Raw genomic sequence first — 13,000 nt, 5'->3', positions numbered from 1 at the left:
TTTTTTTAAATGAGCTGGAAAAGGAAACGGCAAACCATTCTGGTATCTTTGCCAATAAAACAACAACTCCAAATTGGGTCACAGAAAGTCAGATGCAACTGAAACAACTGGACAACAATAGTTCAATTTTCTTATTTTATAGATAACGACACCAGTGTCCAGAGAAGCTAAATGACTTAAGTCTGAGACTGACATTAGTATACTCACTAGAAGGGAACACTGATTTTGCAAAGACCAAATCTAAACCAAACCTTTGAAATAAAGCTCTAGCATGGCAATTTTATTTTTAAAATCTAGCATTCCATGACAGTAACCTTCACAAGGAGAAAATTCTTTGCTACCATGAGCCTACATTTCTAATATAAGAGCTAAGCTCTATTTCTATTGCAACCTCAGAAGGGATAGGGAACAGATGGACACCATCTTCTGAGAAATAATCCTTCAAATATTTCAGCTGAAGAACAGTGTTGTCATCCTTGTTGCCTTCTGCTCCTCTACTAGTACAGCCTTCCTTAAATACTACGTTAAAAGAATATAAGTACCTTTGCGCATAGTCTTTGGAACACGAGAAATACAAATGTGCTTAGAGTCGAAGAACCTAGACTCTGAGATACATTCTCCCAGAGTGGAAGGGAGCTGTAAACCCATTATCCTACAAACTCCACAGGGAATATTAGATACTTCTGATAGAGTGTTAACATTGTCAAGTTGCTATTTTTAAGTATGCTTAAGTAAGAAGTATATAGTGTAATTTCTCAAACTTCAAACTCTGTCTTAATTATTTGGAATCTCTATGATTGTTTATATCATATTTCCTTTCTTTCTCTGGCTAAGTTTATACTTTGGTAAAATTTAATCCCACTATCAATACTAATGGAAGGGAAAAGCAGCAAAAATGAAAGAACCCAGAGGTATGATAAAATCTTTACATTTTTCATGTTCCTTTTAAGTATAAATAGGAATGAATTTTTAATTTTGATGCATTTTTCCTAATTTCTTATCAGAAAAGCCAAATATGACAAAATGAAATGATGCTCAGAGAACGTATCAAATTATGAAAGGAGGTAGGGTAGTATAGTGGTAGAGAGCTGGCCTTAAAATCAGAGACCAGGTCAAGTCCTGCTGATACTGACAGTGTAACACTGGAACTTCCCAATGTTCTAGGCAATTCTCTAAAGCTATAAAGCACAGAGAAGGTGTCCATGCATTAGCAGAACTTGCTTCCTCATTCACAACTTCGCTATATCAGTACCATTATTGTTCATTCTTGATTCCTATCCATTTCTTCTTCACTGGCACACCCTCTGATGATGGTGCCTCAAAGGCTAAAAATAAAAAAAATTAGCAGTCCCTAATCTGGATAATGTGCAAATCATAGTATTAGTATCTGAAAACCTAAGAGTTGTTTCTATCTTATTTTCTAGATCAACTAATAATTTGCTAAGAATAAAACAGAATAAAAAGTAGAGATGAATGGAGGAAAGAACAGTAAAATATAATTATTATGTTTAAGTTGATGATTCTCAAATCTACTTATTCAGTCCTATATCTCCAACTGTCTTTCCAATTCCATGAATTGGATGTCCAGTAGATTATCTTTATGTCCAAAATGGAACTCATAACTGTGTGTTTAGACATACACACACAAGCATCCCTTTGACATTATGGTTTTGACATATTACAGAATGACATAAGAAATTAAATGAAAATTTCTTGGGAGTTTTAGGGAAACTGCAGATGACAGAAAAAGTTTAGAAACTACATAGCCTATGACCAAACTTTTACAATAAGGTCCTGTAAACCTCTAAAAGGAAAAAATTCAGACTCTTTCCTTGGTTTGAAGGACCAAAAAATTTAACACAGATTTTTCTAGACCATAAGGATGCATTCTTCTAACTCCCATAATGTGGAAAGGGGTGTGTGTGTGTGTGTGTGTGTGTGTGTGTGTGTGTGTGTGCAACTCTTCTAAGATCAATTGATCAAAAAATAGGGATTCAGAAATTTCTCACTGAGATGCCTCATCACTGTTATTAAAAATAAGCTCCCAATGTTAAATGTTAAAATGTCCTCTTTCCTTATTTTGAGATATATATTTTGAGATGTATATTATAAGATACTAAATTTTGTGATCTATATTCATATATGTACATGTATACTTTGTATACATATATATTAAGATTTAAAATTCTATTCTATTACATAGATGTATACAAGTATTACCTTTCACCCTAAACTCTCACCTGCTTCCAAACTTCCCTGTTGCGTAAAAAGCAATACACTCTTTCCCTTCCCCCATGCTCGTAGCCTAGACATCATCCAAGATTCCTCACTGGCTCTCATCTCTCATCTCCCATCTCCAATTGGCTGCAGAGGTCTATTCATTTCACGTCCGCAGCATCTCTTAAGTGCATCCCTTTCCTCTGATGCTGTACCACCCTGATGTGGGGCCTGATCAGCTCAGACGTGGACAACTGCAACAGCCCACTGGTTGGTCTGCCTGCCACAAATCTCTCTCCAATCCAGTAAATCCTCCATTCATCCACCAAGCTGATTTTCCTAAATGGAAAATCTGACCAAACCACCCCACTACTCAATAAACTTCAGGGGGTCCCCATTACCTCCAGGATCAAATATACATTTTTTTTGATGGTTAAATGCTTTAAAATCTAGTCTTCTCCTATCACTTGAGTTTTTTTATACCTTACCCTCTGGCATGTGCTCTGATCTAGAGACACTGGCTGGCCTCCTTTCTATTTCATGAAGAATCCCTTACCATCTCTTGGTATTTTCTAGGCATTTTCTCTGATTGTCCTTCTTACTTAGAATGTTCTTCTTCCTCCCTGCTAAAATCTAACTTTCTTCAGGAAGCCTTTCCCAATCCTTCTAAATTCTGATGTCTTCCATTTCTTAATTACTTCCTTTTTATCTTGTAGATGGCTTGTTTGTATAAATTTGTTATCTCACCCATTAGATTGTGAGTTTCTAAGAGCTTAGAGCATTTCCTAGTGCACAGTACATTCATAGTAAATGCTCACAGATCAACTGATTTGGAGTCCTGAATTCAAATTACAATTCTGTTTTTTTGCCACGTATGTGATTTATGGCAAATCAATACACCTCAACGATCCTCAGTTTCCTTCGGTTGTACCGGATCATCCCATCACCTTGTGAAATATATTTCTAGATGAGTATGAAGGCAGCAACAATAAGAATGCAGAAAGGTTTTTAAACCCTGAAAATGGGTTGATTATAATATAGTTTCCATGAGAAATAAATGAACACCATATTACATACTCTGTGATCAACTCCCACTCAGTGAAACAAAATAAATCTCAATTAGACTCACCTATCATTCTGTCACCTTTCTTAATAAATCATTAAGAAAAATATAGGATATAGCATGCACTCCTTAACTTGGCACTCAATCAAGACCCTCCCCAGTATGGTACCATTTTTCTCACTTTATATCCCAGGACTCCTCGCAAACAAATACTCCTCTCCAACAAGCCTAGCCTGCATACTGCTAGAAACACTGAAATTTAGACATGTAAGTTACCCTGTAGATGATCTAATTGCATCTGACAGATGAGCAAACTAAGGCCTTGAGGGGTTAAGAAATGGTTCACTTGTTAAGTTGTTTTTCAGTCACGTCTGACCCTTCGTGACCCCATTTGGGTTTTTCTTGGCAAAGATACTGGAGTGGTTTGCCACTTCCTTCTTAAGCTCATTTTACAGAAGAGGAAACTTAGGCAAACAGGATTAAGTGACTTGCCCAAGGTCACAGTTAGTATCTGAGGCAAGAGTTGAACTCACGCAGATGAGTCTTTCTGACTCCAAGACCAGCACTCTAGCCATGGTGCCACCTGGCCACCCTATAGTTTATTGAATAAGGCCTTGACTGATTTGACCATCCAATGATCAGAACAAGAATTAGTTAGATCCAAAGCCTTTTGGATTCCCAGTACTGTTCTTTAAAAAACAAACCCCTTACCTTGTTTCTTAAAATTAATATTGTGTTTTGGTTCTAAGGCAGAAGAGTGGTAAGGGCTAGGCAATGGGGGTGAAGTTTCTTGCCCAAGGTCACATAGCTAGGAAGTGTCTGAAACCAAATTTGAACCCAGAAGCACCCCACCTCCCCATCTCTAGACCTGGATCTCTATCCAGAGAGCCCCCTAAAAGCCCCCAACTTTGGTCTTTACATAGATCTTGCCTCTGCATCCTTGCATCCTCTCTCAGCAACCTGGATTGTGAATTTCCCCCTCTTTTCTATTTATCTTACTTAATGTTCACTTTCTCCTTCCAAATTTGAATTCTTCTTTGTCTCTGACAGTCCATACTGATATCTCCTCCCTCCTCTGAACTCTTACATTTGCACTAATTTATCTTGCATGTTTTGCTCATACATTTTACATATACATTTCCCCCAAATGGAATATAAATTCCTTGAGAACTGGGATGATTTCTTTTCTCTCTGTATATCCCCAGTAAGTCTTAATAAATGATTGGTCATTAAATATTAATTGGTTTGTATTATCTTTTATAAATAGATGACCCATGTTCTCAAATAGACACTGAGCTCCATGTGAGCAAAAGTTGTGTTGTACTTCTTAACAGTTTCCATAGTGCCCACTATTACACATAGTAAGTACATAGCAAGTTTTTTTTTTCTCCAAATTAATCAATATGTTTTAGGAGCAGCTGGGTAGCTCATTGTGAATCAAGCCTAGAAACAAGAGGTCCTGAGTTCAAATCTGAAACCAGACACTCTTTAGCTGCATGACCCTGGGTGAGTCACTTTACCCCCATTACCCAACTCTTACCACTCTTCTGCCTTGAAACTAATACATTGTATTGATTCTAAGATGGAAGGTAAAGGTTTTAAAAAATTGATATGTTTTATCCTAGTCTTAAAGAAATTTAAGGAAAATGATTTCATAGTTTCCAAATGAAATCTACTCATAACCTTTTAGTATTAGCAAAAATCTTTAAATTAATCTTTTTCTATTTAAACTTCTGCAAAATCTGTAAATATTTAGTCACCAAATTTCACTTCAATCTTGTTTATACAGTCTAACCACATACTCAACAAAGCATTTAATTTATTTGACATTCAGTTAATGGATTGCTCTGACACCTGAATCATTTTCCCATGACAGGTTATTCCCCATGCATAGCTATATTGCTCCATTCCCTCCCAGCCCAACAGGTATACTTGAATATATTCTTTTGCAAATTCAACATTTGCTTTTCTTACTTCTCTAATAATCCCATGATCATTTATTCTGCAATTGAGAAACTTGAAAAAATGTTCTTTAATGTCAAAAGAGTAATTCCCAGGAGGTCCTGGGCACTTCCTAGCTGTGTGACCCTAGGCAAGTCACTTGTTTCCAATTGCTTAGCCTTTACCACTTTTCAGCCTGGGAACTAATAATTAGAGTTAGTTCTAGGATTGAAGATAAAGAGGTAAAAAAAAAAGAGTATTTCCCACTTTTCTGCAATTATTTTTGTTATTTTAAGCACATTCTAAATGCTGTTTTTTTCCTGCCATGGTATTATCATCTTGATAAGAAAAATAAGTGGTGTAGATTTGGGATAAGAAGACATAGTTTCTAGTTCTGGCTAGGTATGTAACCTTGAATAGGTCCTGAAGAGCTAGACATCATGTGCCTAATATGAAGAAAGCTTGATGTTATCAGCAGTGGCTATCTGGCCACTGGTCAGGAGGAGAAAATAAAAGGTTGAAGAATCTTCTCTTGAGAATTATTGCTGTGCTTGGAGGTGAGGTAACCAGTGGTATGAAGTCTAGAGTGATTAGAGATCAATTTGCCTAAATAGAAGTGAAGAAAATAAAAGTCAGTATTTTGTTTGTTTTGGGGTTATTATTTCTTAGAGGATTTCAAGTATGGATCCCCGGAAAGTTTGTCACCCAGAGAAAAAGAGGAAAAGAATCAAGAAGTTACTGAAAATCAGGCGTCCTGCCATATGTGGCTAGATTGTGTGTGCTCTGAATCTTAGTGTCAATACCAAAAGAATAATTCTACTAATGAGGACAGTAATGAAAAAACTCCATGATGTGTGATATCTAAAGGACCCAGTTCTGAGCCACCAGAAATTTTCAGTTTTGGTAAAAGAGAATATCCAGGGTAGGAAGTAAGTCCAGACCATAGCATCAAATTATGTGCATGTGTGAGTAGGTCCATGATATAAATTTACTAAATCTCAGTATTATTAGATGTAAAACAAGATCCATAGTATTTATATTACCTACCATGGGTGATAAAATAAGCTCATATATAAAATAATATTTAAAGTACTTTATAAAGTATTATGCATATGACCTTGGGCAAGTCATTCCCTATCTTTTGCTCTTAGTGTCCTCCATTATTAAGATGATGGAGTTAGACTAGTTGGTTTCTAAAGTCCTTTCCAACTTAAAAATTCTATGATTTTTATGTATGTTTATATGCGTGCAGAATGTCCCAAAAGTTTTCATGTAATTTTAAACTTACTTACACAAAGACTTTTTTTTTTTAACCCTTAACTTCTGTGTATTGGCTCCTAGGTAGAAGAGTGGTAAGGGTGGGCAATGGGGGTCAAGTGACTTGCCCAGGGTCACATAGACACAAAGACTATTAAGACCCTCTGTATGTGATCCATTAGAATGCCAATATAAATATTGCCCAATATATAAATGATGACGATGATGGTGGTAATAACTACTATAACCTGTTACAGTCAATTCTGTTCCTCCTTTGCCATAACTGATGTTATCATCACTTGTGTACACATCTCACAGATTCCTAACATGACCTAGACGACATTCTTGGATCCGATTCAATTCAATTCAAACAGAACTGGTCTGCTGTTTCTTAGCATTAAGTTGTACAAAAGATGCTGGGGTTTATGCTAGAAACCTACCATTTTGTGTTTTCTCTGTTAACAGCCAAGCTGGTATCTGAGGAAAGAGAGTCTGTCACCTCTTCTGGCTTAAGATGACTCGAGTCTAAGGCAGAGACAGAGAGGCTGGCCCCATCGTTAACGGTGACCGCCGGGATATCAGAGGCATTAATGCATTGGTTTTCCAGAGGAAGAGGAGGAGCTGGTGGAGGGGGAGGTGGTGCTACCGGTGGAGGAGGGACTACTGACTTATTCTGTATGTCTGTATTCTGCTCTTCTGAAGTGGGGAGAGATGTGTCAGGCTTCAGATTTTCTACTCTGGTTTCTAAAGGTTCTCCCTTGAGGTTGGATGTGGCAGAAACAGCTTTCTCGGAAGATGGCCGGGAGGTTGACTGTTTCCCTGCTTTCTTCTTGCCCCGTGAAGTCCCCGCGGCAGCCGTTTTGCTGGAAATTGGCTCCTTGGAAGCTTTGGAACGAGATGAAATGGTTGAAGTTGAGGGGGAAGACGATGACTTGGACACAGCTGTTTTTTTCAAGTGAGAGGAACTGGCTAAAATAAGAAAGAAATTTTGAATTAACTTTTTCTTCAAGATAGCTTGCCATTAAAGTACCTGAAATGTTTGAGAAAAATTCATTTAAAATGCAAAACTGTGCATTTTGAATATATAGGAAAGCATATAGCCATATCTGAAGCAGAATAGAGTTTCTATAGTCATGGTTTAAATATGAAAAAAGAAATATTTTCTGTGGAAGCAACTATTCTTCCTTCCATTTTCATGCCTTCTAGGAAATCTTGCTTTTATTATTATTCTTTTCCAAAACAGATTATTTAGTAATATAAGTAATAATGGTTAAAATTACATTAGGAATGCGTGTCTTATTTCCCAACACAGGTCAAAATATATTTCCATGAACTATTCCTAGAAAAATTGCACTTTTCTTTCTATATTGAAAACTCCATCAGTTCTTTGAATAATAAATTTGTGCCTTAAAACTCTTATGATCAATAAATCATTTCCACAAATCTCTTCCGCTGCAACTTTACATTCTTGTATTTGTTCCTGAGGATAAACATTAATCTATTAGAATCTCATCTGAATTTGCCTGTATACAGAGGGACTCAATAGGTGAGCATTTTCCACACCATTTAGTAGGAACTCACCTGTTCTAAATTAGTATAGGCCAGTGGATACAGTACTAGACTGGAAGACTTGAGTTCAAAACCTTCCTCAGATATTTACTACTGAGGAAGTCACTTAACTTCTGTTTGCCTCATTTTCTCCATCTGTAAAAATGGGGCTAAACACCAACTTCCTACAGCTGTTGTGAGGATTTTAAAAGTGCTCAGCAATCCTAGAACACTATATAAATGTTGGCTATTACTACAGAAAAATGTGGAAACTATCAGAATGAAAAGCAAACCTAAAATCCTATTTTTTTTTCCTGAGACAATTTCATGTCAGACATCCTTGTAGGGGAACTCCAGTGCAAACTGTTGAGAAAATTGGATCATAGAAAATATTATTGATGTTTTATTACTCTCAGATTTATACCATAGAAATGCTTTCCCCAACCCTTCTACATCTTAAAAAAAAAGTAGATTGAGGTTGTTTTAATGATAAAATAAGATTGATGTACAATTAGCATCAATATTTTATTTACATCATACTTTAGCACTTATGAAGTGTTTTCCCATAATTAAAACAAAACAACAACAACAACAACAAAAACCTTTACCTTCTAGTTTTGAATCAATACTACATATTTGCTCCAAGGCAGAAGAGTAATAAGGGTTAGGCAATGAGGGTTAAGTGACTTGCCCAGAGTCATGAAGCTAGGAAGTATCTGAGGCCAAATTTGAAACCAGGACCTTCCTTCTCTCAATTCACTGAACCACCTACATGCTGCCCCCCAAAATAAAATTTTATCAAGGCAATAAAACTCTAAAGCATCACAAATGAAGGTAATTTTGATTTTTTTTACCCAGATATTTCCAATTTACTATAAAATTTTTTAATTTAAGGATATAAAACATGACCCTAGAAAATCTTTGTAGTATTCATTTGCTTAGAAAACTCTTTCCTTCTAAGCAGTATAAAGACAAGATCATCCCAATCTGGCTCAAATTATGAGATTTCTAATTGGTAAAATGGGAATGAAAAAAGACATGTGTTTTACTTTCCTTACTGTGAAATAGGAAAGTCATGTTGGTCTAGCTAACTAATCCCCAGCAAGTAGTGATGAAGCAAAAAGAGAAAATAGTTCTTCTCTCAGGAAAACTCTAGCTGCTGCTAAAGTTGTACAATTCTGAGAGTAATACAAAACCTAAGGAAGATTTTTGCCTTCAATGCTTAATGGTGGAACCAAGCAGATAAATTGGAGACCCATAAAATCTACATTAAAGTAAGATGTCACACTGAACAATTCTCGTCGCCTTCTTCGTGCCTCAAGCTAGGTACACAAGAAAACAAAGATGCCTGATTGAAAAGCAGGAGCCCGTGTTCAACTACATTTTCTAGAGGGTCACCCAATACTCCCAACTCCCATTCCTCCAAAATAAAAATGATTTTGTCAGGAAGACTGAAGAAGGTACAAGTGAAACACCTAAAGAACCTGAAAAAAAGCTTGCATTAAGAACATTTCAAAAATCGAGGACAGTCCCTGAGGTTGGTCCATTGGTTTGCTTTAATAAAACTTCAGATGACATCTCTGTTATCACTCCTGAGATAACCACACGCTTATTCACATTAAAAGACCAGATGTCATTTTCAATACCAAGGACCCAAATGACTGGAGTACTTATTCCCCCAGGGATGCTATCTTGAAACTATAAACAAGTTCTGAAGTCAGGTATTAAGAATAACTCAAAATCTCTATTCTTTATCAGCAAGGCTGGAAATTTCATGAAAGCAAGTGTCTTTTTGCTTCCATGAAACACCAGCTTTTTGCAGGGAGATTGCTAATTATTCACAGACTGTTCTGAAAATGGGGTGTAGAGAAGAGTAGAAGGTAAATGGCAGAATTAGTATATACCTACAAATTTAGAATCTCAAAATAACTTAAAATTTTTGGCTAAGTAGTTTAAACATGACTCCCACAATATTAACACTGAAGAATTTCTTTAAACAAATTCTTTATTCTGAGATGGGAGAAAGGGAAGTTTTATAGAAGAAATAAAGGAATGGAATGGGATTGTGTACTGTTTTCATAAAGACAGTGAGAAAACTAGAGTTTGAAGTCCTGTTGGCAGGCCATCCATCTTACTTCAAACATTGCCACCAGGATTGGTAAATCAGTCTGGGAAATACACACAAAACTATGAGCACCTTCTTCACATCTTGAAGGTTCTGTAAGGAAAGCCTTCCAGGAAGCATACAATGATTTCTATGCCTGTTGGACAAGCCAAATTGAGATATTTCCCCATCAAGTTTATTGTATAATTATTGTCATTGAACCTGGGGATAGAGATGGGGAGGTGTGTAAGGATACAGAAGGGAGAGAAACAGGGAAACACTGAAGCATCAGAGAAAGATAGAGGCAAACAGATAAAAAAAAACACAAAGAAAAGGGATCATGCACTTGTATAAACAGTATGCAGGGATCCAAAACATTTTCCTAGGTGTAGGCATTATATTTATGAGAAATGGAGAAAAAAAAAACCCTTATCATTCCAATGAAAGAAGCCAATAGTTACACACATTTCTAGTATCTTTAAGGAATAAATTGTATGATGAAGCATATGGTGTGTTTTTATTTTCATGGCTAAAGAGTTATTTGCTTTAAAGGCTGGATGACATAGATACTGAATTTAAAAAAAAAAGAAGAAGAATGACATGGGCTTCACCTTGCACATCTGTATTTCAAGAAAAGTACTGGGAACATGAAGTTCATTATACTCTACTAAAATATTCGCTGGCAACTTATGGCCAAATGTAAACATTTTGACTGTTTATATCCAAAATGTAATAGCTGAATAACTAACGGCAAAGGTTTTTCTCCTGGGAAGGAAAGTATTATTGTATACAGATTCTTTGAAGTTACTAGAATACCTTGAATATATAAAAAATGTAAATAGGGAAAAGCAGCAAGTAACACTATTAGCAATAGACTTTTGTGGTTTTATTTTTTATTTTTAAATCCTTAACTTCCATCTTAGAATCAATATTTTGTATTGGTTCCAAGGCAGAAGAACACTAAAGGTTAGGCAGTGGGAATTAAGGGACTTGCCCAGGGCCATAAGCTAGGAAGTGCCTGTGGTCAGATTTGAACTCAGGACCTCCTGTCACTAAACTTGGCTCTCAGCTCACTAAGCCACCTAGCTTTCCCACTTGCCTGGCTTTAAATGAGGGCATTTGAATTATACAGAAGTTAAAAAACAGCACAGAGAGGGCTTGCATATCATGGGGATTTTAATTTTCATTATTTTTAGACAATGAAAATAATATTACACTGTGGGTGTCATGTTTTCATGGAAGAAATGAAAATATTTTCAAAGAAAAGACAAGCAAACCACATACCTTCTAGCTCAGAATTTAAGTGTAAGGGACTGGCAATTAAGCAAACTGAAGTAATAAGCTTGTATTAGATTACATCTACCAGCCTGAAGAAAGACCATTTCAATTTCAAGAAAATAACAAATTTATTTCTCTGTGCATAAAAATGAGATTCACTATCATTTTGCTTAAATTTACCAGTCCACTACCTTTAAAGGAGACAATTAGTGCCAGACCCAAGGCCAAGAACCCAAGATCCTCCTGAGAGTCAGGCATGCATGAACACCATCCACACCGAAAAAGGGGCAGTACTCACCGACCTCTCGATTTACCCCTCGGCTTGTTGGCTTGGGAGGAGGGATGGGGGGCTGCTTACCAGGAGCCTTGGTGGTTTTTTTACTGGGTGGCGCTTCATCACCCTTGTGGCTTGCCTGTAAAGCAGCAGCCCCCTTTGGAGGTGCAGCTGGTTTTTTAGGTTTAGGTTTAGGCTTGGGCTTAGGAGGAGCTGGAACTGGGTGTGCCGGTGTTTCAGAGTGGTTTTCGGGGTTCTCTACAAATGAGAAAGTGAACAGAAGCCGACTGATACAGACACAGATCACATAAAAACAATGAACAAGACAGATGATGGCAGCTAGACGGTGTTATTTGGCCTTTGGGAGCCAGAAAGAAGTTTGTTTTTGGTTTTTTTCCCTTATAACAGGAAATGTATGGGACAAGAGCAAAGACTTAGAAGACAAAGGAAATTGTGGTTCATTCCCTGGGTGCTTCTGTTTCTCTCTGGATAAAATGGCAGTAGGAAAACCAGTTACTTACCAAATTCCCCTCATTAGGTCACTGTGAAGATGAATATAGACTTTCATGAGATTATGTCTAAACTAAACTCTGTACCAAAAAGAGTAGCAGTGATTCTGGGAGGATTTCACATTCAGATTCAAATCATTTGAATTTTTTTGAACAATAAAAAATAAAGGCACATTTTGATGGATGATAAATGTAGCCACAGGCCAGTGGTTCTCAACTGTTTGCAGGATGAAGACCTCTTCTTTTGTCATCAAAATATTCCACTGGTTGCCACATGAAAATTGTTATGCTATCAATGTTAGTTGAGAAAGAACATATTAATGACAAAAAGCTAAAATAAAGGGCTCATATTTTATTTCAAAAAGCCTGAAAATATTTATTTTTCATAAGAGTTAAAAGAAAACAGTACTAATACACAACTGAGGACACAAAATCCATTGTGCATAGAGCTTATTTTGTTGGAATACTATGAAATAAAAATGACAATACTTGGTGTGCCTATAGACTTGAGAATTATTTGTAATAAGAGAATAGTCCTTCTGGTTAGCCTATAGGATGGTAATTTAGAATAAGGATTCTGTAGGAGCAGCAAGGATCCTTCTTATTACAGCTTGTGACACCACTGCCCTTTGAATCACAAGTCTCTTGCTTGTAACCACCAAGAACTTTCCTCTAAGGCATTTCCATCTGCTGGGGAGAACAATGGCCAAATCTACCTAAAAATGATTTTCCTTAGTCTCATTGTGGTCTCCAGGACCAAGAGCAATGTCAAAAATCAATAACTCCCTCAGCAAAGGCAGACTCCATAG

General features: G+C 36.6%; 1 protein-coding gene across 2 annotated transcripts in view; it reads right to left on the bottom strand.

Moving 5' to 3' along the window:
- PHACTR2 (phosphatase and actin regulator 2) overlaps positions 1-13,000 on the bottom strand; it is a 168,661-nt gene that overhangs the window by 55,072 nt on the left and 100,589 nt on the right. Inside the window, exons 5-6 of one of the 2 annotated variants that reach the window (XM_044671585.1) lie at positions 11,707-11,940; positions 6,919-7,447 (exon numbers count right to left, since the gene is read on the bottom strand). In XM_044671585.1, the coding sequence (XP_044527520.1) occupies positions 6,919-7,447; positions 11,707-11,940 (763 nt within the window). The remainder of the gene's footprint in view (positions 1-6,918; positions 7,448-11,706; positions 11,941-13,000) is intronic. The other variant, XM_044671586.1, reaches the window with a different exon arrangement.

This window comes from Gracilinanus agilis, chromosome 4, assembly GCF_016433145.1.
Source record: "Gracilinanus agilis isolate LMUSP501 chromosome 4, AgileGrace, whole genome shotgun sequence".
NCBI classification, from domain to species: domain Eukaryota; kingdom Metazoa; phylum Chordata; class Mammalia; order Didelphimorphia; family Didelphidae; genus Gracilinanus; species Gracilinanus agilis.
Note: the sequence above shows the minus strand (reverse complement) of the source record. Positions and strands in the feature narration are given on the sequence as shown.